The sequence below is a fragment of the Anolis carolinensis genome, chromosome 6 (genome assembly GCF_035594765.1).
Source record: "Anolis carolinensis isolate JA03-04 chromosome 6, rAnoCar3.1.pri, whole genome shotgun sequence".
In the NCBI taxonomy this organism is placed as follows: Eukaryota; Metazoa; Chordata; class Lepidosauria; order Squamata; family Dactyloidae; genus Anolis; species Anolis carolinensis.
The window spans coordinates 102,722,234-102,750,128 of NC_085846.1; the positions used below are offsets into that span (position 1 = coordinate 102,722,234).

Consider the following 27,895-nt stretch of genomic DNA (forward strand, 5'->3'; position numbering starts at 1 on the left):
AGAAGTCTTGATAACTTCCATATAGTTGTGTGGTTTTTCAACTGGCCTAATAAAATGGCTATAATTGAATATTGCGATTTGTATTTGGTCATCCAATGTAGTCTCACTCAGGCTTCACCTACTTCAGTCACATCAGAAGTGTATCCTTTTCTCTTTTTGTTGGTTCCCCCTGCTTATCTTCATTGCCATTTTATCTGAAACAAACACTGAGGAACTACACAGAAAGGGGAAATCATATGACAGTTTCTACAACTGTTTTGAGAAGGCCTAAAATAATGCAAGGGTGATTCATATGCTGTTTGCCTAGCAAAAAAAAAACCTATAGCATTATGTAATATTAACTTCACAAACACAAAAACCAATCCAAATCCAACAATTAAAATGAAATAGATCACACAGTGGAAACAAGTCATGTGAGAGATACAGTACTTCCAAACAGAAGCAGCTTTTAAGAAAATAATAGGTCTACAAGTTCATGCTGCCCAAGATGGCTTTAAAGTGATCCCAGTTCCCCACACACATGAGAACATAGGCATAACTGTGTCATTGCTATTAGGTTCACAACTCCAAAGGAGAACACTTTGTTAATGTAGTATGGACTATTTCAGACCATGAACACACACTTGAAATTACTTGCAAATGGAAGGCATTTGCTGCTCAGCTTTCAGTTAGAGCTTGAATCTTTTACAGTCTTCTCATAATTGTCTCTTGTGAATAAGATTTCCATTTCATTTTTGTTTGTTTGAATAACTTTTTCCCAACTTCTTCTCTAAACTTAATTGGGAGAGAGAGAACCTGACATGACTTTCCTCCCTGACTAATAGAGATCAATGGCTTGGTAAGTTATTTTTTTGACTATAACACTGCAAATCCTACAGTCAACAAGGCTAAAGGCCATGCTGCCTGAAGTGTTCAAAAGGCTGTATTTAAAAAAGCAACATTTCCAAGCTCTACATAGATCAGGAAAAGGGAATATACTGAATTCACACACTGTCATAGCCACAGAGCAAACATAATTCTATATCAGCTGATACAATTGTGCTTGAAAGGTCCATGTATGTATTATTTATTGTAACATTTATGTTCCATCTTTCCTCTAAGGCATTCAAGGTTCTCTTCCCTATTTTATTCTGAAAGAATCCTGTAGTGTAAACTAGGTTGAGAAAGAGAGAGATTATCCACTGGGCCTTTTTCCTGGCTATGGGTTTAAACTCAAATGCCTCCTTGGATACATTAAACTGTAGAACCGATACCACTATAACTGCCATGCTATGGAATCTTTGGAGTTGTAGTTTGGTGAGGAACCAGCACTCTTTGGCAAAGACGGCTAAGACCTTGTAAAACTTCAATTCCCATGGTTCTATAACATTGAGCCATGAAATCGAGATGTTCAATTTTCCATTAAACATACTAATATTTCACAAGGGGAGTTGCAATGAATTTCTCCAGCTACAGCCCACGTTACAGTTGCTGGTGAGGGATGGCATCGTAATATGTTGTCTTCTTAAAGGTAACTTTAAGTTACATGGTGTCCCAAGTCCCTAATAGGTAGTGCATCTGACAAGCCAGCAAATTTGTCAGCATGCTCTTCAGTATCTTAATTTGGCAGCAACCATCCCAATTAATCCTCTGTCCTCCTACTTTTTTAGCTGCTTCTGAAATTTCCTTGTTTCTCTCTCCTATTTTCCCACTTTTGTCTTAGTCTTACATGAATTGCTGCAAACTGAGTTCAAAGTACAAAAGTAGTCTGTGCTTAGTTAACAGAGAGGAGAAGAGCCAGCACAAACTTGCCCTTCCCAATAGGCTCAGGCAAAAGCAAACTGCTGTTGCCTATTCAAGCTTGTATACTCCTAATTAATAACTTTTGCCACTATCACTCTGTTGTTGCTTCATTGCTCAACCATATGTGTCCCAATCTTAATCTGTGACTTGAAGGTTGGGTTGCTGACCTGAAGGCTGCCAGGTTCGAATCCCACCCGAGGAGAGCGCGGATGAGCTCCCTCTATCAGCTCCAGCTCCATGCAGGGAAGCCTCCCACAAGGATGGGAAAAACATCAAAAACATCCGGGCATCCCCTGGGCAACGTCCTAACAGACGGCCAATTCTCTCACACCACAAGCGACTTGCGGTTTCTCAAGTTGCTCCTGACACACACACACACAAAAAAATCTGTGAAATACTAGAAGGTTTGCATTCAGTCACAGGATCAATCTGTATAAGTATATTAAACAAATGATTGGATATTTGGGATTGTTTTTGGTAGCAGGAAAGCACCTTAATAATTTAAAATTATTTAACATGAAGTATTGAAATTACTAAGAGCACAACCAAGAGTAACCAATGAACCTATCATTAGACTGAAATTCAATGGAATCAAAAATAACCATGAAATTTTGTATTTTCAAGATACTCTGAAATATACTGTCTGGGTTTAGCTCATTTATTTCAGGATGTTATGGAGAATAAAGTATTTGAAGCTTCAAAAATAGCTCTAGAAGAACATTTAGCATTCGTTGGAAGGATTTCCACTGCTGGCAAAGAAAACTGATTTGATATTATACCCATAAACCCTGACCTAAATTTATATCCCATTGAACTAAACAGGAAAATAATGTTAAATTTTTTAAAAAAGATTCTTCCAAATCACAGACTCCTATGATCAGGTTGATTGTAAACAAACAATTAAGAAGCAGTTGAAACATGATCTGAACACTAATCCTGTCTTGCATTCTCTCTTATACCTAATTATCAGCTTTAAGATGGCTATTATAGCTTGATTACTTGATTTAATTCTAGAACTCCTGCAAAAACTGGTGTGTGTGTTTTGTCTATGTGAATAATACATACTGTTTGTTAAGTCCTTGTGCATATTATTGTCTCCTACTAACACTCAGATCAAAAATAGAGACTACAACAAAGTGTATTGCGTTTATGGAGTATTAACAGCATCAAGAAGCAAATTCTTATTTTCACCAGTATTATTTAGGCTGATATTTGGTATTCATCAGCACACAACTCCAACTACCTACAGTTTAAGTGAATACCTCTTTTTTAAAAAAAACATACAGAGGAAAGAGTTGTTTAAATTAAATCAACACCAAGAAACATAATCATATGAGAGGAAGGAGTCCAATTACTATGTATTTCAGGTTAGAGAGAGACCCTGACCCTTTGTTATGCTTTTTAACAACTGATCTTGGTTTCCTTGTTCACACCAGGCCTTGTGTGGTCTATATTACAAACATCTAGAAGCTTGATGGAAAGGTTTCTTCTTATATTAATTTAACATCAAACTTTTCCCCCAGCTCTGTTGATTACAGGGCAATACATGAATATAAACAACGACATTTTATATTCTGTTCCATCCAAGGCAGCTGAATCCTTTTACCGACAATCAAGTTGCATTTAGGCCTGCCAAAATCAATGAGTGTAGGAAAGTCTGTCATTTAAGTGGTTTGGGGATTATTAAACTCATTACTATAGAATTACTACAGCTATATTAAAATATTCTTTGGCTCATTCATCCATAATAAATGAAAGGAAATACCTGTTCAATAAAGAGGCACAAAGGATCAGTATTTGGCTGTAATTTGACCAACACCTTTCTTAGCAGCAGCTCAATGCAGACAAAGATACTCAGCAAAAATGCCACTTAAATTAATCTGACAATGGAAGCTATTCACAGCAGTCAAAAGCTTGATAAGCAAGAAAATAATGCTTATTACTGCCAGTAGTTAGAAGTATAATATAGTTTCCAAGTTCTTTCAACTCTCATTTTTTCTCAGAGGTATATGAAAATTAGGTAAGCTGAGTCTTACAAACCAAGGACATACACTTCAGTGCTCTTCCTAATGATCCACTAGACTGACTCTCCTATTATCTGAATAGCTCAAGAGATATCAATGGTTCAGCCTAATATATCTGGAAAAGAGCAATGCACATACACTTTCTGGAAGACAACTGCTGGATGAATGAGCATATTATGCATGGGAGAACAAGGTCTGACTGCCTTGCATATAGAATCATGGAATAATAGAGTTGGAAGAGGCCACATGGGTTATCTAGCCCAACCCTCTGCCATGCAGGTAAAGCAAAAGCAAAGTATCCCTGAAAGATGGCTATCCAGTCTGTGTTTAAAAGTTTCCAAGGGAAGAGCTTCCACCACACTCCGAGGAAGAGAGTTCCACTGTTAAACAGCTCGTACAGTCAAGAAGTTCTTCCTAATGTTCAGGTGGAATCTCCTTTCCTTTAATTTGAACTCATTGCTCTAAGTCCTAGTTTCAAGGGCAGCAGAAAACAAGCCTGCTCCCTCTTCCTTATGCCATCCTTTCTCATATCTACACATGGCTATCATGTCTCCTTCATTTGAAGGTTTTAATCCATGTGCAAAAGCCTCCTTCTTTCAGGATCTCTGAATCCATATGTCCGGGAATGGGGAACATGCAGTCCTCCATTTGTTGCAAGAGTCCAATTCCCATCAGCACTGAACAGCGTAGTCAATGGTCAGGGATACAAGAAGCTGGATATGGAAGGACAATATATGGACTGTTTTGTGAAGTCAGAACCTGAAAAATGTATTCTATTTTAAATCCAAAGTTCATATGATTTTACACATGTCGTTTTTGTTGCAACAGAGAGAGGTCCATGGCCCATACTTAAAATGAGCATGTATAGGAAGGGAGAACAGGTTGCTAGTGTTACTCAATTTCCCAAATATTCATCTGGCAACTAATATATATCAGCTTAGTGTGCATGTTCATGTCTTCTTTATTTAAAACCCTGTCCTTCCCCAGTATCATCCAATGCAGCTGACAGAAATCAGTTAAAAGAATAAACAATAAGAATCTGTAAATTAGAAGATGGATTAAAAAGGCATCCGATCAAGTCAGCTGCTTGTGGCAACAGGGTTTGGGAATACAGAAGGGCAGCAAACCAGTAACTATCAAAATGGTTATTACTGATTTTTGTTATTTTAGGAAGGAAAAGAGTTATTTGTGTGTGTATATAGGGGGTATTTGTTATTTTCTATCTCAAAATAACTTTGCTGTCTTTGAGTTCATTGCTTCTCAAATGCTTATTCTTTGGTTTTTGACTTCAACTTCCAGAAGACTGAGCCAGCTTTGAAGATGAAGTCTAAAACACCCAGAGATCCAAAGTTTGGGAATAAACACATAATATGAATACCTGGGAAAATAAGAGAGCTTTTTACTTATACCCCAAGCCCAATTTAAATGTTTTCCAAAAAATTCCAAAGAGTCCCTCAAAAGCTTGTCTAAAAGGGGAGGTCAGAGCATTCACAAAGCTGAAAATACTTTTAGAAATCACACAAACAAGGCTTCTCTTGTATTTTTCCTTATTTAAATCAAAATTTCCAAAACACTTAGAATTTGAATATAAAGGAAACAAAGCCAAACAGATTTTCCAGAGAGAGAGAGAGAGAGAGAGAGAGAGAGAGAGAGAGAGAGAGAGAGAGAGAGAGAGAACAGAAATTGTTAATATTGACAAACTGAACGTAATTTTTTGTAAATAATGATTTTTTTCCCCAAAAATATGTAAGAAACAATCAGAAATAACTCATTAATTAACTCATTAAGTTATGGATTCATTTGATTTTTCAAACAATTTGCATCAGATTCTCCAACTAATTATGAAGTTAAAAACTATATCTCAGTAAACTAAGTTATTGGAATTCATTATAATTCATTAGAGAGTGATTCTCCCTCTGTCAAATTCAATACAATGGGAAATCCAGGAGAACAAATATTAAGATTGGAAGAAATATATCACATGGCTCTGTTATTAGGAAGGCTAATCTAGGGAACCATAGAAGGAAAGGAAGAAAGAAAAGTGTTCAATTAGTTCAGTGCAATAAGAAAAAATGGCAAAGAATGGAAAAGAAAGAAAAGGCGAGTTCTGGCATGGAATGGCAGGTGCATGGTAGTCAGGGCATTTCAGAATGTCAGTACTTCTAGGTCTGAAAAGCAGATGTGTCCCCTGTTCCAAGCTTGGACTTTTATGGAAGGAAAGTTTTTAGAGTGTTTCTAGGTGAACAGAGAACATTGTGAATTTTTCCAGGAATGTGTACTCCTGTTTACAGGACTGGTTTGTTTTAATCTTACAGTTGCTTATATAGTCTTGGAGAGTTAGGTGAAAGGTTTTTCTCATCCCTGCTACCACTTTTTTTTCTCTCTTGACTTCTTCCTTTCTTTCCTTTTGCTTTCCATTATACTTTTGCCCGTTCTACTTTCCTTCCTCTCTCCTCTGCAATTATAATTATGAAATTAAAATAAGGTGGTTGCAGAGAAAAGTGTGATTGTTAAATGCCTATTTATCCTAGTTAGAATGAGATTCACGCACATGGCTCTTGGTGAGTTATCCGCCCATCCGTGTTACTGTAATATGGAAAGCAGCATTGTACAAGAAATCAGCCACCCAACAGGAAAGATACTGTAAATGTTAATTTTTTAAATCTTGAAATCGTTAACAACAGCACCATATCATACATAAACAACATGCATGCATACACATATGATGGACAAGTCAAACAATATTATATCTGCTCTGTTATTATCATCAGTCAACTTTAATCTCATCAAATCATAAAATCAGGTTTGTTTGACAGTACCCCTTTTTAAAATATAAAACTGACTGACATTAATTACATTTTGTGTATGACATATAAATCTGAGTAGTGGTAAATAAAATGGTAAGGACAGAGTAGCCAGACAGCATAATACAGATTGTCTGATGAGTTGGGCCCATTCCAGCAATGTGCTGAATATAGCTCAGATTTAATTAGTAAAATGAGTGGTGGTTGAAGTCAAGTCTAAGTATAGCCTCTCTACACTGGTAGCTGTTCAGGCCCACAAAGAGCAACGTTCTTAGAGGATTAACACTATGTTGGGTCTCAATAGGATCAAGTAAAAATGCTATCTAAACTTAAGTAGGACTGGAACCTTTCCTGAATCAATGCACTGCAATGAATAAAGTTAACAGAACACTACAGCTATGCAAGGTTAGTTACATTTGAACTTTTACAGTCCCTGGCTGATGAGCACTTGGCCAAGGTCCAGTGAACTGGTGAGTAATCCACAAGTCTTGCTTTGGAGAAATGATCCATCAACGGCTTATTTTACTCTAACTTCATGCTTGACATTTCAGTGTATGCTATCATATGCCAGCATTCATTGTTTTTGCTTATCAAAAAGCAAATTTGTGTGACAGTAATCATATCTGGCCATCTACAAAGTTGACCAGTTCCCCTCTTTCTTCAACTGCATTTATGAGTTGCATGTCTGCATATCACATAAATACGTATTTGCTGAAGTTGATGGAGCATGTCTGAGTCTGAAAATAAGAGCTCATAGTAAATCCAAATTCATATTTGGGCAGGACTGAAGCAAGTCCTAGAATCTGATGCCAAACTCTGCATGCATAACCACAATGGCATTCTGTACTTTCTAGTCTGGCTGCTTGGCCTTGAACTGGAGAAACACTATGGTCAGAGTAAGGGAAGTACACATTATTTCCCTCAAATAAGTGGTTATGAATCTGCTTACAAAAGTCTCATTTTGAAGTTATCTAGGAGTGATTGCATTAATTCTCACAAGACCTCATTACAGGCAAGTGAGACAACCGGATGTGAGAGAAGGGAAAGTCACTCCATAAAGAGTTATTTCTGTACAAGAGTAAAGATACTGCATTAAAAGTGGTAACTTCATCTGTTTTGGATTTTTAGTTCATTTATGTTGATGTAAACAAGTATATTTAGCAATAGTGGTGGGTTTTTTTTTTAAAAACCCCTGAATAATTGTAATTGATAACAATTTTAGTGCAGCTCTAATGTTAGCCAAGTAACTAATCCCTGTTAAAACCAATCTAAAGAACAATTAACGATCACACCCTTCTTTCTGCACTTTCAATGTTTCCAAATGTGAGTGCATTTTTTGTTTGAACTGCTCTGACAACAGGACATGCACACTCAGTAATTGTCAAATAAGAATGATATTGCTCTCTGCATATCTAAATCATGTCCAATTAAATAATGGGATCTAAAAAATTGTACCTACACAATTCCTGTAAAACAATACTGTTAACTCTGTTAACTGTTAACAGAGTTCGTCATATGGTTGGACCAAAACCGCCATTTGGCTTTTTCTAGCCACCCTGCCCACCACTCTAAAACCTTGTCGCCTGAAACTTCACATTCATTTTCTTAATGTTTTTAACCTAGTGTCTGTGAAATTTTTATTGCTCCCAAGCTGACGACATCTGATCTGAATGTAACCGCACACCTCTTTGCTCAGCAGCATTTGTCACAAACTATTATAAATTATCATGCTGATAGTTTGCATTGCTGGGAAACCGGAAAAGTTCCATAAATTCAAAGCACTGTGAATCAGTGGCTTTCTTGTTTATTATCCAGATATAAAGTTTTACAAGGCTACATGTTTGCAGTAGGACATTAGAGCAAACAAATGGTAGAGTATGCAGAGCTTCACCCTGAAAAACAATTGCAACTGGCAAGCAACATGAAAAAAGACCTAATAAGCCAATGCTTAATCTTTTCCTTTATCCATTTTTTACTATATTCTGTCTCTTCACAAACAGGAACTATCAATATTAAATGCATTTGCAACAATTCACAATCACTTGACATGTCACATTTATCTTTTGCAACAAGATCCCAAAATTTGCAGGAAAAGAATTTTAGCTATTGACCAGAGTGCTATTGACTAATGTTATATTTCTTTAAAAAAAACTTTACCAACAAATGACCCCAACACCAAAGTCTGCAAAGGTTACATGAAACTGTTAAATATAAATCTGTTCTTACAATGTCATCACAACCAGTGTGCATCCAGTGGCCAAACATTATTGTTGGACTTGGAAGACCTAGATTTGATGTGTTCAATCACTCCCATTAGGATGCTGGTAGCACATTGCCACTGTATTACCCAAATATGCCTCCTTTACCACTCTGTCCAACTTTTGTTTAGTGAGCCACAAAGAGCAGTCATACAATCATTAATGTATTTGACCTGGGAGGTCTAAAGCTGAATGGGCAAACAAGGTCTATAGCTGCATTTTAATATATGTCTGCTGACTGCTTTCATGGTAGTGGGCGTAAACTCCTCCATGAAAGACAAATGAAATGTCACCCTGATAGTCATCTATCAGGGTAACAATCAGTGGGGAGTAGAAAAAAGAGAACATTATTCAATCCCCCTCCACTGTAATTTGCAACTAACATTTTGCATTTGGAAATTCCTACTTATTAATGCTCGGTGGCACAGCGTGTTAAAACGCTGAGCCGCTGTACTTGCGGACCAAAAGGTTGCAGGTTCGAATCCGAGGAGCGGAATGAGCACCAGCTGTTAGCTCCAGCTTCTGCCAACCTACCTAGCAGTTCAAAAACATGCAAATGTGAGATCAATAGGTACCACTCCGGCGGTAAGGTAATGGCACTCCATGCAGTCATGCTGGCCACATGGCCCTGGGGGTATCTACGGACAACGCCGGCTCTTCGGCTTAGAAATGGAGATGAGCACCAAGCCCCAGAGTCAGACACGAGTGGACCTAACATCAGGGGAAACCTTTAACTTTAACTAATCTACGTTATGGAAGGAATAGATGGACTCTGTGGAAGCTGATTCAGGATTGTGGCTAACAATGGCAGCCAGAGTTCTCGGAAAAGTTATTTTTTATTACAATACCCAGAATCTCTTGTTCATGCTTACTAGCAACTTTATTAGGACAAAGCAAAATAAAATAAACTAAACAAAGTCAAATATGCACCTTTTTGTCTTCCCCCATCAGAAAGCAAAGTTCACTTACCTATGATATAATAGAGGAAGAATTTGGTTAAGAGTGGGGGAGAGAATTTGTGGGAATGAGTCTGAATATGGAAGAAATTCCTCTTGAGCAAGTAGGGTTTTTTTTTTTCATGTCAGGAGCAACCGGAGTTGCTTCTGGAGTGAGAGAATTGGCCGTTTGCAAGGACTTTACCCAGGGGACGCCCGGATGTTTTGATGTTTTACCATCCTTGTGGGAGGCTTCTCTCATGTCCCTGCATGGAGCTGGAGCTGATAGAGGGAGCTCATCTGCGCTCTCCCCGGGTGGGATTCGAACCTGGCAGACTTCAGGTCAGCAACCCAACCTTCAAGTCACAAGGCTTTTATCCCCTAGGCCACCGGAGGCTCCGAGCCAGTAGGTGAAACCAACTGAGTCCAAGCCAGAATTGGTGAGAAAAAGAAAGACAGAGGCAAGACCCTAGAGTGGAAGCCATTAGAAGATGGGAGGGAAGTAGAGCTTAAAAAATAAAGAGTTGTAGCAAATGCAACAGTTAAAGATCCAGCAGATGAGAGGAAGGAAGCCCTCAAAGACCATAGCTCAAGCTGAAATAAGAACTGCTTAAATCAACTTCAACATCTCACAGTGTTTGTGTGATGAGAATGGATCAGGGCCATGGATATCAGCAATGGTAAGCTTTTCTGAGATAACGCACACATGACCATCACAACCACCATTATATTTAACTGGGAGCCCTTCCATACAGCCCTATATCTCAGAATATCAAGACATGAAATCCCAAAATATATGCTTTGAACTGGAATATATGGCAGTGTGGACTCAGATAACCCAGTTCAAAGCAGATATTGTGGGATTTCCTGCCTTGATGTTCTGGGATTGTGTGAAAGGGCCCTAGGTTGGATTCAGATACAGTCATGCCTAAAGTAAATCTATTATATCAATGACACAAGTCAGTCATGACCAGGGTCTCATATACTTAATAACATGTACTCACTGTACTGTCTGTACCTCCAGTCATTTATCGTGGGGTTACCTTGACCAGTCTACTATTCACATGGGCCAGTACTGTCATAAGCAAGGAGGAGGAGGAAGATCTGCTTCCTCTTTCTTCCTGTTTGTGTGGGTGCTTCTGATGATAAAATGATGACCCAGTAGTACTAATATGGTTTTGGCCTGGCTGGACCATCTGAACTAAAATTCACTGCCACCTTGGCTTCAGGAAGATATGTGTGGCCAGTTTCAAGGCTAGACCTTAGCATTTCTGCTCTGGACTGGCTTTGGATTAAGTGGCCTGTTAGATGAGATCTGGAGCCCCTGGTGGCGCAGTAGATTAAACCATTGAGCTGCTGAACTTGCTGATCGAAAGGTTGGTGGTTCGAATCTGAGGATGTGAGCTCCCGCTGTTAGCTCCAGCTTCTGCCAACCTAGCAGTTTGAAAACATGCAGATGTAAGTAGATCAATAGGTACCACTCTGGCAGGAAGGTAACGGAGCTTCATGCAGTCATGCCAGCCACATGACCTTGGAGGTGTCTAGACAGTATAGAAATCATTAGATATACAGTAGAGTATCACTTATCCAACATAAACGGGCTGGCAGAACGTTGGATAAGCGAATACGTTGGATAACAAGGAGAGATTAAGGAGAAGTCTACTAAACATCAAATTAGGTTATGATTTTACAAATTAAGCACCAAAACATGTTATACAACAAATTTGACAGAAAAAGTAGTTCAATATGCAGTAATGCTACGTAATTACTGTATTCATGAATTTAGCACCAAAATATCACGATGTATTGAAAACACTGACTACAAAAATGCATTGGATAATCCAGAACGTTGGATAAGCGAATGTTGGATAGGTGAGACTCTACTGTATAACTAAATAAGCAAATAAAATATACAATGACTTTCTCCAAATACATTTATATTCTGTCAGAAGTTTTCCCTGTTACTTCTGTGTTTGGATAAACATTTCCATACATTCACAGTGCAATACTTTTAAAAATCCCAGCAATAAAGTAGTTGCAAATCTTTAGATTGTGCTATTACATATATTATCCATGCAGCTGTGACAATAAACTGAAAGTTTAGAGTTAGGAAATCACAGGTTGCTTAACACTAAAAATCCCATGACAATTTGACTCATACATTAATCTATTGCCTCACCACCAAATATCTGGTGAAAGGAATATGAATTTCTTAAGAAAGCAATGAACTTTGAGACATAATAGAGTTTTTAAAGTTTTTTATGAAGAAATAACTTTTCATCGAGATACGCTCTTAAGGGTTTGCCACAAATCTTCTCACTCAAATTTTTATGGTCAAATGGTGAAAATCAAGGGATCTGGACTGAAAAGCAGAAACAAAACAACACAGGAAGCATTTAAGTCATTCACTGGAAAGGCCAATTTAAAGTGTTCTGCCTATCTCGATTCTGTCCATAAAATTACTCCATCTTTTCCTGACAACAAAACTGCCCAATTAGAGAGAGGAAGAAAAGACATCAATTAGGTGGGTTTCAAAGACTTGGACAAAAAAAGGAGCAAATGCATGAATGGAAAGAAATATGCCCAAGGGAAAAGTATACCTATAATATGTCATAAAGTGTTATAAGTATTTCAAATTTAAATACAGTGGTCTAACAAATATATCATAATACACCACCCAGTGTCCCTGAAAAAGCAATAACATTGATATGAAATATGTCTGCATTTGCCACTCCGAATAGCAAAGTTAGAAGAAAATAAATTGATGAACCCTTTCAAACAACTAATTTCATGACCTCTGCAAACAAGAGATCTGAGCTCAGAACTTCTGGGTTCAGAATTTAAACCTTACAACTCCAGACAGGCCCTATATCCCAGGATTTGATCCCAGGTTTTCTGCTTTAAACTGGATTATATGAGTCTGCATTACCAGATAATCTGGGATAAACAGAAAACCTGGGAGCAGATTCTGAGATATAGGGCCTGTCTGGAAGGGCCCTGAGAAATCTTACTCCATTATCAACTGCTTCCCTCAAAGATCAAATCAAAAATCTGCTCCTTTTACTATTCCACCAGCCAGATGTTGATACTGGATGTGACTCAACCCACCAGGTAGTTGATTTCTAGGATCCCTGTCAGCATTGTTGTCAAGATTTAATAGTTACTCAATGGCACAAAAAGTGTTGTATGCAGTAGTTTTAGAGGGCAAAAGTACAGAGAACAGACCAGGGGAATATACATTGAAGTTAGCATTTTGCTTGCCCTGTACTTCTTTAAATGCAAGTGTGTGTCTGTTCATCCAAGGATGTCTGTTATACAACAAAAAGGAGATGTAGCATTGGCTCTGGATAACATGGATAGAACTTTAGGGGCCCAGGGCCACTACTTGCTGTGTGTGGCTATTGGGGCCCTTTAGCTAAAGGGATTTGTTTCTTCTCTTGTAAACTATCTGCTGCATCAGTTTTTCATCAAGAAAGCTTGCCTTCTAGTAGTGGTCCATGTCAGTTTTTATGTATCAAACAAAGTCTTGAAAAGGCTTGGAACTGTAAGAATTGCCAACTCAAAACAAGGGATGGAAAGAATAATTCACAGGTTTAAATAAATGGGGGTTCCCAACGGTTGGGAAATCCTGCCAGGATGGATAATATCCCAGTAAGAGTAACTGAGAAAGAAGTTGGTAACATAAATTTAGTAGACTGAGTCTATTTCACCAGATTAACATTCCATCCAATAAAGTAGACTTTTAATGCATTAAAGCTTATGCTACCAACTTCTTTCTCTATTAGTTTCAAATGTGTTACAATATCCCTTTGCATACAGATCCAGACTAACACAAATATGTATTAGTATCTCTACCATAGCAATTGTTTCACAATTTTCTTCCATGACTCAACTATCCCAACATGTTGTGGATTAATTATTCTGAACAGAAAATGTTTTGTTTCTTTTGCATGAAACCTTTTTTTCTGTAAAGAAAAGTGTTTCATGAATTTTTTTGCAAAATTAATGGTCAACTATACTTTGGGACATTCATATATATGGAGAAGAATGTGAATGAATGTTTATTTTCTCCTACAGCAGTAAGAAAAGTACCACAATTATTACTCCTGTATGTGAGGATGAAATATTTGAAGATTTTCCACCACCACTGACATTAATACTCTCCTTTCCAGTTCTGCCCCAATTACTTTTCAAGTATATCATTGTAAATAGATGGAGGAACTGGCACAGGAATGGTTTTGCTAGAGAAGGTGGAACATTGTCAGCTTCTCTTTTACTGGCCTACAATAACATGTCCTACACAAGTCGATTAGACTTTTCTATGCCACCTAACTGAATTAAACAAGGCAAAAGACACATGAGACTAAAAGTTCTAGCAACCTCAGAAGGAAAGAATGGCTGTTTGTAGGTATTCAGGAAAATAAAGACATTTCTCTTGTTTCCACTAAACCCTTCCTAATGCTATTTGCTCTGTAACACAATAGTATGTTTTCTTTGTGATATGGGTGAGCCTGTGTAACCTGGCTTGACCTTCCCCATGTTTGCTTGCCTTCCATTACCTGGATCACTTGCTCCTTAATACCAGAAATACTCTGTTAATTTAGCCATCTATTCTCTATACATAGCAATCTTAGGTCCAGCAATCCCTACTGTACAGAACTATAAGCCACCTCTAAAATATATAGACTGTAGCATTGCTCAGGGAAATGGTGTCTTCTGATAAGGTGATTCTGCCCTGGATTTTTGATTGAACTTTGAAAAAGCCATTCTAGATACTTACTCAATTCTGGGGATAGGGTCCAACTTCTTGAATAACTTCTTTAGGCTTTGGACTAAACCCAAATTTACCATGCACGGGCTGGGGAACCTATGGTCCAGCAGATGGCCCCAGCTCCCATAAGAAACAGTCAGAATGATCAACAGTAAGTCACAGATCTCTTCATAAATACAGCACTGGTGCTGGTTGTTTTCCATATCTTTGTGTCATGTAAGCACTCATCCTTGTATATACACAAAGATATAAACATTGCTTAATATACTGATATATCACAATAATATTTTTAAAGTTATTAGTCATTTGTATTACAAAACTCCTAATTAAAGATGGGGTTTTATGTTCCTTTTAGAAGAGATTTGAGCTATAACTTTGATCTTGCTCTAGTGTAGGAGCGGTTAGCTTATGTCCTACAGACATGTTCTAAAAATATAAATTCCAAAAGTATCATATGTTGGTTTCATCAGATTCTTCCAAGAATAATTCAGAAATACTTGACTAACTATGGTATCCAAAGTTGCCCAATTGTGTTTATAAGCTTTGTTTAGAGCAGGGGTTCTCAACTTGTGGGTCCCCAGGTGTTTTGTCCTACAACTCCCAGAAATCCCAGCCAGTTTACCAGCTGTTAGGATTTCTGGGAGTTGAAGGCCAAAACATCTGGGAACCCACAGGTTGAGAACAACTGGTTTAGAGCACAGCATTTTTTTTTTTTGAGGAAGCCATTATAGCTACAAGCCAAAGATGGTTTATACCAGTAGCAGTGGCTCTCAACCTGTGGGTCCTCAGATGTTTTGGCCTTCAACTCCCAGAAATCCTAACAGCTGGTAAACTGGTTGGGATTTCTGGGAGTTGTAGGCCAAAACAACTGGGGACCCATAGGTTGAGAACCACTGGTCTATAGGGACCTGGGTCATTTGAGTTCAAGTCTCTACTCACTGGCACTGAAGGAATTACTGCCTTTCACTCCGATATGTAGATATCTGCCAATCTAGCCCTCATACCATGAGAAGCATTTTATTCAGACTGACTCAGCTACTCAAAACAATTTACCTCACACAGTTTTTCTTTAAGAAAATTGATACCCCATGCCCTCCAGTTTCCATTCAACTCTTGAATTCCACGTGATTTTTCTCCCTACTTACAATACACAGCAAAAATAGCATACGTGTTACACTTTTAAATCCATTATAGTACCCCATGGATGCACACCCTCTGGCAACAAAGCAGAATGAACCAAATACAATTTGTAAAAGTAAACAAATGGCATTCCTTTTCCTTAAACATCATGAATGTTCTGAATCGCTGTTACAGTTACAGAAATTTAAGAGTGGTCTCAATCAGTAAGACATAAGTTAATGCTTATTTATCCCCTGCTCTTCCTGCAGCCACAATCCAACTGCTCTACATCCCCGAACAGCTGACAGGAAAGTTTCAGAGGAAATAACTGTTAATGAACCCATGTTTTCAACAAAGGAGGCAGCAGATTACAAGATTGTATCTAACCCAGTCTTGCAGGGTGCCTGACATGCAGTAAGCACTTGCTTTAATATCTTTACCACAAACATATGATCAAGTCTGGATTTGAGTCTCAGAGGGATTCATTCATTTTACACATGTAGCTTTTGCACTCATCAGCTGTTTCATCTCCCCACCCCCCTCAAGGCAATGCCTGGATGTTTTTGTCCACTAGATGGTACTATGGTTCCCTTAACAGACCACCTCACTTACTTGCATTCTCTGTCCTCCAAATCGAAGTGAGGATTGAAGTTGATCATAATTCTCTGGTAGGGTTGTGGAGCTTGAATCAGCCATTCACATTTTTGGCTTGGATGATAAGTGTTAGGATAGCCAGGAGACGTGAGATAGCCAGGCTCTATGATTTTTATATTTTCTCCACATTTATCTGCAATGATAAGGGCAGAAAATCTATTCAGTTTACAGAGTTTGAACAATCAAACCTCTTCATCAGTCATTTCATTCAATTTTTCAACTATTTGGGGTTTCAGTACTGTGTTTGCCTTTACTTATTTTTGCATACGCTTTTTCATTTATAATTTACATCCCATTTTTGCTTTTATATAAGTTTCAGTCATGATTTTCTTGAGTAATGGTTTTTTCTTTCTCCCTTTGCACTTTCAAAGGATAGTTTTACAGAACTTTATCAAAACGGATATTTTAAACAATTCTTTCAGATGATTATTTATGATGCCTGATACATTTCTACAAAATACTTTATTGTTACAGAAACCAACAATGTTATGTAAGATGTTTTAAATGCAGGGTGAACATAACAGCAGTGATGAGCAACCCTATCCTCATCTTTTCAATGCTGAGTCTGCTCTATATCACTAGACAGCAGAGCTTGTCTTCCGAGTCTTGTACTTGTTTACAGCAGGCTTCCTCTTTCTTTTTTCTTATCAAATCCCAGATCTAAGCAATTTGACGTTATCTGTGCTCTTCAGGTCCAGACTAGCAAAGAACAAAGTTTATTTATTGAAGCAGTACTGATTCAGTTGACTCATCTAAGGAAGTCCCCCTCCTCTGCCAAACATATACACTTCTTGAAAACCAGATAAGAGTCGTGGAACAGAAAGGAAAGCACCCCAATTAAAAACAATCATATCTAATGGCAAAACTTTTGCGCAAGTTTCCACTCCTCCAATTGCAAGTTATCATATCTTGAGTGAAAAAAAAACTCTTCAGGAGTCATTTTAGAGTCAAAGAATTAATGGAATAAGAAAAAGGACTAAAGTAATCCAGTCTCCCAGGTCAACTGTTCTATTGTTCTGTGAAGGTTTCCATTGTCACTTTTAATTATTAGGTACTTCTTTCTTGCTCTACAGCTCCTGCCAGCAAAACTTTCCTCAAATATTTCCTGCTGATAGCAGATGGATATGCAAAGGCAGTGTGTAATAAATGACACCGTGGCATGTATCACATTTTCTCAGTAATGGCATATCTAAATTGGTGTTCTGTACCTAATAGAATTCTTATGAAATGAAAATGACACTATTTGTTCTCGACATGAAGTTATAGATGTGGAGAATTTTTATTATAGGAAAACCAGGTCAGATGGAAATGAAAGATAAAGTGCACATCAAAAATGTATAAACTGCAGCCATTACAGGAAACATTTGCCATAAATTACAAGGGAGTGAGATAGTGTATACCTCAGTGTATTTTGTGCGAGGAATTATTATATGAGAGTTTGCTATAAGCTACCATTCATCTGTGCTTTGACATTTTGCATTGCGTGCCTCTCTTGCCAAGAACAAAAGATGCTGCCAGGAAGAGTTCTCAATCTGTGGCCGGTGAGAGTCACCCATAAGCCTCTTGCATGGGCTTTCAGAAAGCAGCCTCGCATGATTTGCTGTGTGCAGCAGACTTGGAAAACCCATCCTGCCTCATTAAGTCCACTCTACTTCTATGCAAACAACATGGAAGAATCTGGCATCTGTTAAATGAGTGAAATAAACCAGTGCTGTTGCGAGTCACTTGACAGAGTCACTCCAGGAAGCATTTAGGTGGGCTCACGACCAAGAGCACTTTAAAAGGTAACTCCTGGGAAAGTGATAGCATAACAAGATAATATGGGGAACTGCTAGACTCCCTGACTCTGTGCAATCTCTCTCACACCTGATTAAGCTGAGCAGTGCCTAACTACTTGGGACCATTTAGTTAAAAAGGTTAATGAATTTGTTTAGCTGATACTACAACTGGATAGATGTCAACATGGCATCACTGGGTCTACGAAGTAGCAGCAAGAGTATATTAGTGTTGGTGACTCTATTACATCATGCTTATAATTGCTCGGATTAGACAGCAGCTCTTCTTACCATTGGCTCGGCATTTCAGAGAATGATATTATATTAGCACACAAAAGCTCTTGGCACACCTTATCCACTTCATGAGTTTGGTTCATCCTCCCTTATTTACTCAACTCCATTAATTCACACTGACCATGAATCAATCAATGCAAACATACAGTGTGATCCCATTATCTTTGCAAAGAACGATTTCAGGTTGAAAGATGAGGTCTAGTCAGTTACGCGGTTGGAAAAGATTAGGCCAAATTGGGTCTCAGACACAATTCTCAAGGATTTATGCCCAATTACTTCACCAAAAGCCCCCTCCCATTCATGATAACAGGATAAAGAACTTATTTCTTGCTAAATTAGCCAACTTCTTCAAAATATATTGGAAAAAGATTAATTCCAATCATAAAGTGTTGTTTAAATCCCTTCCCCTAAAACACACTCCACTTGTGGTCTCTTATTAAAGCAATATACCATGTTAAGTGGAGTGTGCACCCTTATTTTAATTAGTTTGATTGAAAACCAAGTCAGACCAAAAGTAAATATTTGGCAATTTGCTAATAATAATTGCTCAGGATTTGTTTGAGGAGGGAAAATTCACAAAAACTTTTTGTGCAAGTTAAAGGTCAACCATTCTCAGAATGAGAGCATCTTTCAAAGCTGCAAAATGTAGAGGTATATTCTGGGTGTGATAGCAATGTTGAATGAAAGAAGCCCTCATTGTTAAAAAAAAAAAAGCCCACTGTCAAGCACTGCCTCAGAACCAGATACAAAGCCGGAGCAATAGGATTTCGATCTTAGATCTGGTCCTTACAAACATCCGCTCATAATTCCAGAGACTGACACCATGACAAGTATCTTGTAAACTCAAGCTCTTTTGTTTTGGCATATAGAAAGTTAAAGAAAAGGACATGTAGGGCATATCCTTCTCAGATTCTACACACAGATCCAAAGAATGAATGAATGTATGAATAAAGAAAAGAGTCCTCCCTCTTTAAAAAAAAGTACTCATCATTTGTCCAGTTTTAAAGGAGAAACCTTGTGTAATTGCCAGATTATCTTGTGAGACTCAGCTGTGGTGTTATACCAGGCATGGGCAAACTTTGGCCTTCCAGATGTTTTGGACCTCAACTCCCACAATTCCTAACAGCCTACCGGCTTTTAGGAATTGTGGGAGTTGAGGTCCAAAACATCTGGAAGGCCAAAGTTTGCCCATGCCTGTGTTATACTCTGTTATGAATGAATCAAGGAAGGAGGGGTTGAGAAACAATATGTGAGACTAGGTGTTCCTGTTTCTGGGGGTCTTTCCATACAGCCATATAACCTAAAGGAAATAGCACAATATCTGCTTTGAACTGGAATATATGGCAGTGTGGACTCAGATAACCTAGTTCAAAGCAGATACTGTGGGATTTCCTGCCTTGAGAGCCTCGAGTTAGCAGTCCGAAGCCTGCCTTTTGGTGGGCTTCTTAATTGACCAAGGAAGGAGGCCACTTACCACTCTTCAAAGCCCTGCCAAGGCTGGCAGTGAGGGCAACATAGTTCAGGAAGAGTCCCCAATCCATCTTCCTTTCTTGGTCCTTGAGAGCTGAAGGAAGAGAACAGAGTATCCCTGTTTCAGCACACAATCCCGCTTGGATCTTAAATCCTCCAGTAAAGGCAGTTTGAAAAAATGCAAGAAATCTTCAGTAGCAGCAGCAGCAACAACCAGAGTCCCGTTGGTGGCCAAGGACACTCCTCTCTCCTTGTGTTGATACTATATCTCCTCAAGTCTCCCGCATCCTGTCATTTAGCTCCAGTTTCCTCTGCCTTTTCCCACACTTGTTCCTTTTCCAGGCGTCACTGCCTTTGCCATTCCCAAATAGACCAGACTTGGAAGGAAGGGGGAAAAAAGCCGGTGGAAAAACTAACAAGGAAGTCACAACAGTGGAAGGAGAGGAGGAGAAAAACAAAACCCTTCACAGCTTCCAGGAGAAGGAAGGTCTCACCGGGGAGAGTCTGCTGTGCAGAAGAAGAAGGGGAAGCGATGCCAGTGATGAGGAAGGAGGAGGCGGAAGGAGCGACTTCTTGCCCAACTTCATGCTCTCTCCACCTCTCAATCAGCTGGCATTTGGAGGCAAGAGGGGCACCAAGAGATCCTTTCTTGGAAAGATGGTCTCAGAAGGAAGGAGAAGGAAGAAGATGCTGCTGCTGATGAGAGCGATGCTTTCTTCTCCACACGGAGTCCAATGCGCGGCGGCAATGTGGGTTTGGACACACTTCTGCCAAGGAGGGAAGCAAGGGAAGGAAGAGCACCACCCACTCTCACCCACGCACCCACCCAGTGGCTTTCTTGTTGGCTCTGCCCGCTGTAATCCAGGAGGTAGCAGCAGAGCAAGAAGTAGTAGTACCCAGCGTCCGGGCGGCTCTTCTCTTGCAGCCTGAGGAAGAGAAGCGCAACTCGGTGCCAATAATAAGAGAGGAGCCGCCGCCTCCGGAGCCGCGAGTCCCCGCCTTCTCCCACCCGAAAAAGGAAGAAGGATCAACAAACAACCAGAACGAGCCCACCAATCCACCAATTCGTGGAGGAGGGAGTCGGAGAAGGGGTGGGGAAGGAGGGACGGGCAAGGCAGGAGGAGGAGGAGGAGCAGCAGGGGCACAAGGAGGGAGCCGCTTCCCGGCGGAGAGTGGCCCAGTCTCGGCGCGGCAGGTGAAGGAGAGCCGGGAAGGTGGCAAGAGGGCGCGGCAGAAGCACAGAAGCACCGCGTTGCAGGAGACCTCCCCCAAAGGGCCATCTAGTCCGACCCCAAGGCTCAAGCAAAACACTCCCCACAGATCGCCATACAGTCTCTGATTAAAAACCTCCAGCGAAGGAGACTGCGTTGCCGAAGGCTGTCATGGCTGGAATCACTAGGAGCCCTTCCACTCAGCCCTATATCCCTGAATATCAATCCCACATCAGAGTATGGACTTAGGTAACCCAGTTCAAAGCCCCGGTGGCGAAGTGTGTTAAAGCGCTGAGCTGCTGAACTTGCAGACCGGAAGGTCCCAGGTTCAAATCCCGGGAGCGAAGTGAGCGCCCGCTGTTGCTCCAGTTCCTGCCAACCTAGCAGTTCGAAAACATGCCAATGTGAGTAGATCAATAGGTACCGCTCCGGCGGGAAGGTAACGGTGCTCCATGTAGTCATGCCAGCCACATGACCTTGGAGGTGTCTACGGACAACGGCTCTTCGGCTTAGAAATAGAGATGCGCACCAACCCCCAGATTCAGACGTGACTGGACTTAACGTCAGGGGAAACCTTTATCTTTACCTAACCCAGTTCAAAGCAGATACTGTGGGATTTTCTGCCTTGATATTCTGGGCTATAGGGCTGTGTGGAAGGGCCCTGGGTAGCTGTGAGTTTTCCGGGCTGTATGCCCATGCTCCGGTGCCCGCGATAGCACAGGGGGTTAAACCGCAGAGCTGCTGAACTTGCTGACCGAAAGGTCGGCAATTCCAATCCGGGGAACAGAGTAAGCTCCCGCTGTTAGCCCCAGCTTCTGCCAACCTAGCAGTTAGAAAACATGTAAATGTGAGAAGATCAATTAAGTACCGCTCCAGCGGGAAGGTAAGGGCTCTCCATGCAGTCATGCCGGCTGCATGACCTAGGAGGTGTCTGTGGACAACGCCGGCTCTTCGGTTTAGAAATGGAGATGAGCAGGACCGTAGCCAGAAAAAAATTTCGGGAGGGGTTTTGAAAATTTCGGGGGGGGGGGGTTGAACCCCTAACCCCCCCCCCCCCTCCCCGGCTACAGGCCTGGAGATGAGCACCAGCTCCCAGAGTCGGACATGTCTCGACTTAATGTCAGGGGAAAACCTGGTCATGTTCCAGAAGCATTCTCTCCTGACGTTTCGCCCACATCTATGGCAGGTATCCTCAGAGGTTGTGAGGTCTACTGGAAACTAGACAAGGGAGGTTTATATATCCGTAGAAGGTCCAGGTGGGAGAAAGAACTCTTGTCTGATGCAGGCAGGTGTGAATGATGCAATTAATCATCTTGATTAGCATTGAAAAGTCTTGCATCTTCAAGGCATGGCTGCTTCCTGTCTGGGGGAATTCTTTGTTGGGAGGTGTTAGCTGGTCCTGATTGTTTCATGCTTGGACTTCTCCAGTTTTTTTAGTGTTCTTTATTTACTGTTCTGATTTTAGAGCCAGATTTCTTTCTCCCACCCTGGACCTTCCACAGATTATAAACCTTCTTTGCCTAGTTCCCAATATACTTCACAACCTCTGAGGATGCCTGCCATGGATGTGGGCGAAACGTCAGGAGAGAATGCTTCTGGAACATGGCCATACCGTCCGGAAAAGTGACAGCAACTCAATGATTCCGGCCATGAAAGCCTTGGGAAAACACATCAAAACACTCCCGACAGATGGCCATGCAGCCTCTGATTAAAACCCGCCAGGGAAGGAGACTCCGCCACACTTCGTGGCAGACTGTGTGGATGGAGGAGAGGGAGGAGAGAAAGCAAGCAGACGCGCCCTCGCGGAAAGACTGGGCACAGCCCTAGCTGAAATTTCGCCCAGACTAGCCACAGTCCCAGCCCACCTGGGCAGGTAAACCATTCGCCCCTCTTCACTCCATTAATCCCCCCAGGCAGTCACAGAGAGGGACCCTTGTGCCACCCAAAGGGCCAGGAAGCGCTGTCTCGGCTTCCGAAGAGCGCGCCACAGGAAGCATTAATATTAACGACTCCGCGGCTCCCTTTGGACACTCTCTCTTTTCTCCGCCCTCATTATTCACTGTCTGTCGTCCCATTCATTAAGCCTCTCGCCCGGCACCCACTCGGGAAGGCGCCTCCACGGCTCGCTCCTTGAGGACCTCGGCATCTTTCTACGGCGGGGAAGGCAGACCCTTGCTGTTCCTTAGGAGCACCGCCCTCCTTGTCTCTCACAAACCTCAAAGACAAAATACTGGCTATGTTTTGTCCAGGGCGCCTTTCTACTTGCCACATACAGCTATGGAGATTTTTGGAGGAGAAGTGGTGAAAGGTATCAGTATATAGAGCACACCCCATTATTATTATTTGAAACAACAAGATGAGTCCACAGCAGACACTCTGCTGGCTGCTGTATTGGATCACACGCCGGACACTTCCCAAGTGGCTAGGACTGTGTGATGTATCGGCGAATAATGCGTGCAGATCCCAGCAAGGTGGCCTTTTGCAGCTGGCAGGTGGTAATTTTGTCAGCGCTGATTGTGTTTAAGTGCAGGCCAAGGTCTTTAGGCACTGCGTCCAGTGTGCCAATCACCACTGGCACCACCTTGACAGGCTTGTGCCAAAGTCTTTGTAATTCGATCTTTAAATCCCTCATATCATGTCAGCTTTTCCAGTTGTTTCTCTTCAATCCTTATTCAATAATTAATAATTAATTAATAATTAATTATTAATTCAATTATTATTATTATTCTGCTTTCTTCTCTTAAATGAGACTCAACCAGAACAGCATCACCACATTAAAATACTAGTACAACCCCAGTAAGAGTGTTACCCAAGGAGACACAGGAAGTGGACCCTTTGAACAATTCTGACTCTTCTTCTCAGATTGATATCCTGGACCCTACATTAGCCATATAATGAGATTTGTGTAGACGGGGCCTTGACTTACTCCATGTGAATTTTTTTCATGTCAGGAGTGACTTGAGAAACTGCAAGTCGCTTCTGGTGTGAGAGAATTGACTGTCTGCAAGGACGTTGCCCAGGACACGCCCAAGTGTTTGATGTTTTACCATCCATGTGGAAGGCTGAACATTAGGAAGAACTTCCTCACTGTGAGAGCTGTTCAGCACTGGAACTCTCTGGAGGCTCCTTCTTAGGAGGCTTTCAAGTAGAGGTTGGATGGCCATCTGTTGGGGGTGCTTTGAATGTGATTTTCCTGCTTCTTGGCAGGGGGTTGGACTGGATGGCCCATGAGTTCTTTTCCAACTCTATGATTCTATAATTCTCTCATGCCCCCACATGGGGAGCTGGAGCTGACAGAGGGAGCTCACCAGCTCTCCCTGGATTCAAACCACCAATCTGTTGGTCAGCAGTCCTGTCGGCACAAGGGTTTAACCCATTGCACCACCTGGGGCTTCCCTGTGTATAAAAATGTATGAATAGGCTTTTCACCCCCTGCCCACAAACTATCCCACCTCATCTCAGTGGCCTTTACAGGCTTGCTGTATCACATTTTTTCTAGGGGGTGTCTCAGGCCTGTAGCTAGAAAAAATGTGTGTGTGTGTGTGTGTGTGTGTGTTGAAACAATGCTTGTTTTTAGTGAATCATAAAGAGTAGCTCCATAACACGAAATAACTTAAATTCTATGACTCATTCTATATTTTATATAAACTTAATTAAATCAAATTTTTATTTAAGCTCCAAAGTTTCATATCTTAAAAAACCTTGAAAATGATTCTTGATTGGTACTTCAGTGGTTTCAAAAGAATCTCACAACGCCTGTTGAATACACTTGAAAACTGTTAATGCACATTGTCAGCAATCAGGCTCCATAAAAGTGACCTTTCATTTGTAGCTGTTGACACTGGCAATGTTGTAGAAATCTAAAGAAGTTTCTTCACGTTAAGAAAAAAACTGTCCATCACAGACGAATTATGCTTCCAATGGTTTTTCTGCAGGTGCAGTCCTTTTCCATTTTCTACACCAAACTCTTTGATCAGTATGTCAGTATCTTGAAGACATTCATAATGAAGTTCTGTGTACTTGCAGTTCCTGAACTACTTCCCAGTGCCCTGTAAACCTTTCTTTAAGCTGACTGCAGAAAAAGTCCAGAAATGGAACCTACACATTTAGCCTATAATATTGGTGTTGGTGAAGTTGCCTACATGTTGCTTCACAAGTCTGCCTTGAACAGATGTGAGGAATTCTAATTTCTCCACCCATAGACTCCACTACTGATCTTGCTGTGTCAAAGATCTCCTGAAATTCTTTCACAGATTCTGTGCACATCTCCCTGGATTTTTCTAAGAGACTGTTGACATGTTGCAGACTACAACATATCTACTCTTTGTAATGTTTTGCTAAGCTAAAGGGATGCTGATAAAAGCTTTATTATTCAGAAGAGCTAAAAGAAGGCCCAGCTTGGGAAAAAATCTTACAGTTGTAGAGGACTCTCTTTTAGCTCTTCAAGTGTTCTCCCCACCACACCGTACAGTTCAACAAAATATAAAACTGTATCACGCCGCTCAACCCATCAGGTTTCACAAAGCGGCAACAGGTTTTTTGCTCTTGATTGAGGGAAGCAGGTTTTTATACTTTTCTTCAAGAGTTCCAGTCTGATGGATGGTGCTCTGAAGAAACTGAACACAGATTATGTTGTTTTTTGGCAGGTGGAATGCTTGCAAGTCTTTGCTAAGGCTAGATTTAGTGAGTGAGCAGTGCAAAGGATGTAGACAGCCACTGGATACTTCTGCAATATAATTGCCTGTGCACTACTAATATGACCACTCATACTAGCAGCTCCATCATAACCCTGTCCACACAAGTATTGCAAGTTCAGCCGAGTTTTTCAGATGTTTTCAAAATAATTTGTGCTAGTCCTCCACTTGTCATTTCACTTATCTTCACAAAGCCTTTGAAGTTTTTCACTGTGAATTAGCAAGTGGATAATACAAGTTGTTCTGATGGTACTCTGTTTTTTAGTGTCCATTGAAGACTTGTTTTGTATCTTTCCATCACACAAATAGTTTAGCAACCAATGCACCAACCTTCTGATGACCACCTTTATCCCCAACTTCTCCAAACACCACTAGCTATGTGTTACCCAAGGCACCCTTCCATGTGTCACACTCTTCTCAGTTTTTTGTTTTGTTTGTTTGTTGAGATTAATGCAAGTGGCACAAGATGTAAGTGGATAAAGCATGGCCAACCTCAGCAAGGATGCTTCCAAATGAGATGCATTGGGTGTGCTTTTATCTACTTTAAACCATTTCCATTCTTCTCCTCAGCTTCATACTCCTTCTATCTGTGTGTGCGTTCATTATTTTTTTCTGCCCACAAACTCTCCTGTCTTGTCTTGTCATGGGATGCATCTTCTAGACTGTAGGATTAATGCAGTTTGACACCACTTGCACTACCATGGCTGAATGCTATGGCATCGTGGGAATGGTAGGTCTACTCTTCCAAATAGGGCTGGTGCCTTGCCAAATTACAACTCTGAGATTCCTATAGCAGTGAGCCAGGGCAGTTAAAGGAGTGTCAAACTGAATGTTAACAATTATATGACATGGCTCCATGCTGAATGTTATTTATAGGACAGGGCTCAATGCTATGGAAGCATGGGAGTTGTAGTGTGACAACAAGGCCTTCAGCCTTTTCTGCCTGAGAGTGTTAATGCCTCATCGATCTACTACTCCCAGATGTCCATTGTGTTGAGCCATGGCAGGTTTAAACCACATTTATTTCAGTGTAGATCAGGCAGGGACAAACTTCGACCCTCCAGATGTTTTGGACTTTAACTTCCACAATTCCTAAAAGATGGTGGGCTGAAGCCCAAAACACCTGGAGGGCCAAAGTTTGCACAGGTCTGGTGTCAATGCACCCTTGCTCTCCTCTCAAATTTATTAACAATCTATTTCACGTCTTTGTTTCAAGGCATTTTTAAGTACAGTAGAGTCTCACTTATCCAACATCCGCTTATCCAACGTTCTGGATTATCCAACGCAGTTTGCCACCTGCCCCGATCCAAAACTGTTTCTCTAGACAGCAAGGATTGAACTTTTTATGGATTTAATTTCCGACAATGTTGCTACTGTACGTTCATTTTATGCAATTCTATTTTTATTTGTAGTCAATTTGTTAGTAGCCATTGTTTTTGTAGTCAATGTTTTCAATATATTGTGATGTTTTGGTGTTAAATTCATGAATACAGTAATTACGACATAACGTTACCATGTTTTGGACTGCTTTTTCTGTTGATTTGTTGTAAAACATGATGTTTTGGGTGATTAATTTGTAAAATTATAACATAAGTTGATGTTTAATAGGCTTTTCCTTAATCCCTCATTATCCAACATCTTTGCTTATCCAATATTCTGCCAGTCCGTTTATGTTGGATAAGTGAGACTCTACTGTACTTGAAACAGCCTTCTTTTGCAAATGGCCAACTGTGGTGTCAAGGTGAGACTCTTTCGTCATTAAGGAAACATGGGGTGCCTTTTGTGAGGGAAATGTCCCACTTTTCCCTCAGTGCTGACTGAGGGCCCTTCCACACAACCATATAACCCAAAATATCAAGGCAGAAAATCCCACAATATCTGCTTTGAACTGGGTTAACATATATTTCGGTTCAAAGCAAATAATGTGGGATTTTATTTAGCTGTGTGCAAAGGGCCTAACTTTTGTGAGGGAGAGATCTTTGGAGATGTGAGTGAGACACAAAGGGAAGGAAAAGAGTCCTCTATGAAGGGAAAAAGGAAAGTGTGACTGGCTGCCCTCTTCAATTTCTCTTGGCTCTCTGAAGAGAAAAGCTGAGGAGGAGCT

At 40.5% G+C, this 27,895-nt stretch overlaps 1 protein-coding gene across 2 annotated transcripts in view; it reads right to left on the reverse strand.

The window, feature by feature from the left end:
* Nucleotides 1–20,796, reverse strand: part of nrp1 (neuropilin 1) — a 169,164-nt gene extending 148,368 nt beyond the window's left edge. For both annotated transcript variants that reach the window (XM_003221986.4, XM_003221987.4), the window contains exons 1-2: nucleotides 19,891–20,796; nucleotides 16,306–16,480 (exon numbers count right to left, since the gene is read on the reverse strand). In XM_003221986.4, the coding sequence (XP_003222034.1) occupies nucleotides 16,306–16,480; nucleotides 19,891–19,957 (242 nt within the window). In that variant the 5' untranslated portion in view covers nucleotides 19,958–20,796. The remainder of the gene's footprint in view (nucleotides 1–16,305; nucleotides 16,481–19,890) is intronic.
* Between the last annotated feature and the right edge of the window lie 7,099 nt (nucleotides 20,797–27,895).